General features: G+C 42.6%; 1 protein-coding gene across 1 annotated transcript in view; it reads right to left on the bottom strand.

The window, feature by feature from the left end:
• Positions 1-30: 30 nt before the first annotated feature.
• LOC107579921 (large proline-rich protein BAG6-like) overlaps positions 31-561 on the bottom strand; it is a gene marked incomplete at its 5' end in the record, with an annotated part of 1,017 nt that continues 486 nt past the window's right edge. Inside the window, 2 exons of the mRNA XM_016265703.1 lie at positions 31-192; positions 317-439. Coding sequence (XP_016121189.1) covers positions 31-192; positions 317-439 — 285 coding nt within the window. The remainder of the gene's footprint in view (positions 193-316; positions 440-561) is intronic.

The raw sequence follows: 561 nt of genomic DNA, 5'->3' as shown, positions 1-561 counted from the left end.
ATTTTTTCGCATGATCCTAATATTCTTCTCTTACTTGGGTCCAGAGTGAGTTGCTCCTTCTGTCTGTGAAGCAGAGGATGAGGAGGAGGGTGGAGGTGGGGAGCTGTCCATTGGTTGTGCTGAGAATGATGATGATGATAGTGGCTGAGGAGGTGGTGTCTCCTGCTGAGATGACGGTTCACTTGATTGACCCTGAAACAAAAAAATAAAGTTACTGTATATCTGAAAATAAGCATCAGGCTGAATGATTTTTATATGCAATTAAGAAATCCAATAAGATTGTTTCATTTGTTGGATGTAAATATTTGTTCTGCACCTCGAGTCTGAGAATTAAAGCCTGTGTCTCTCGCAGCAGGCTTTCAGCCAGCTGGAGCCTCATCCTGGGCTCGCTCTGCACTGATTGGTCCACGTTGATATGGACATCCACAGAGCCACTGCTCTGTGAGAGGAAATAAATTACTGTAGATGTGTCCAGAGATAACCTTTCGTTTTAAACAACAGACTGTGACCAGACAAAGCATAAGTGCCTCTAATACAAACATTCACTACACTGCTTATAAT

This window comes from Sinocyclocheilus grahami, unplaced genomic scaffold (genome assembly GCF_001515645.1).
Source record: "Sinocyclocheilus grahami isolate Dianchi unplaced genomic scaffold, SAMN03320097.WGS_v1.1 scaffold21816.1, whole genome shotgun sequence".
In the NCBI taxonomy this organism is placed as follows: Eukaryota; Metazoa; Chordata; class Actinopteri; order Cypriniformes; family Cyprinidae; genus Sinocyclocheilus; species Sinocyclocheilus grahami.
This window is presented reverse-complemented; position numbering and strand designations above follow the sequence as displayed.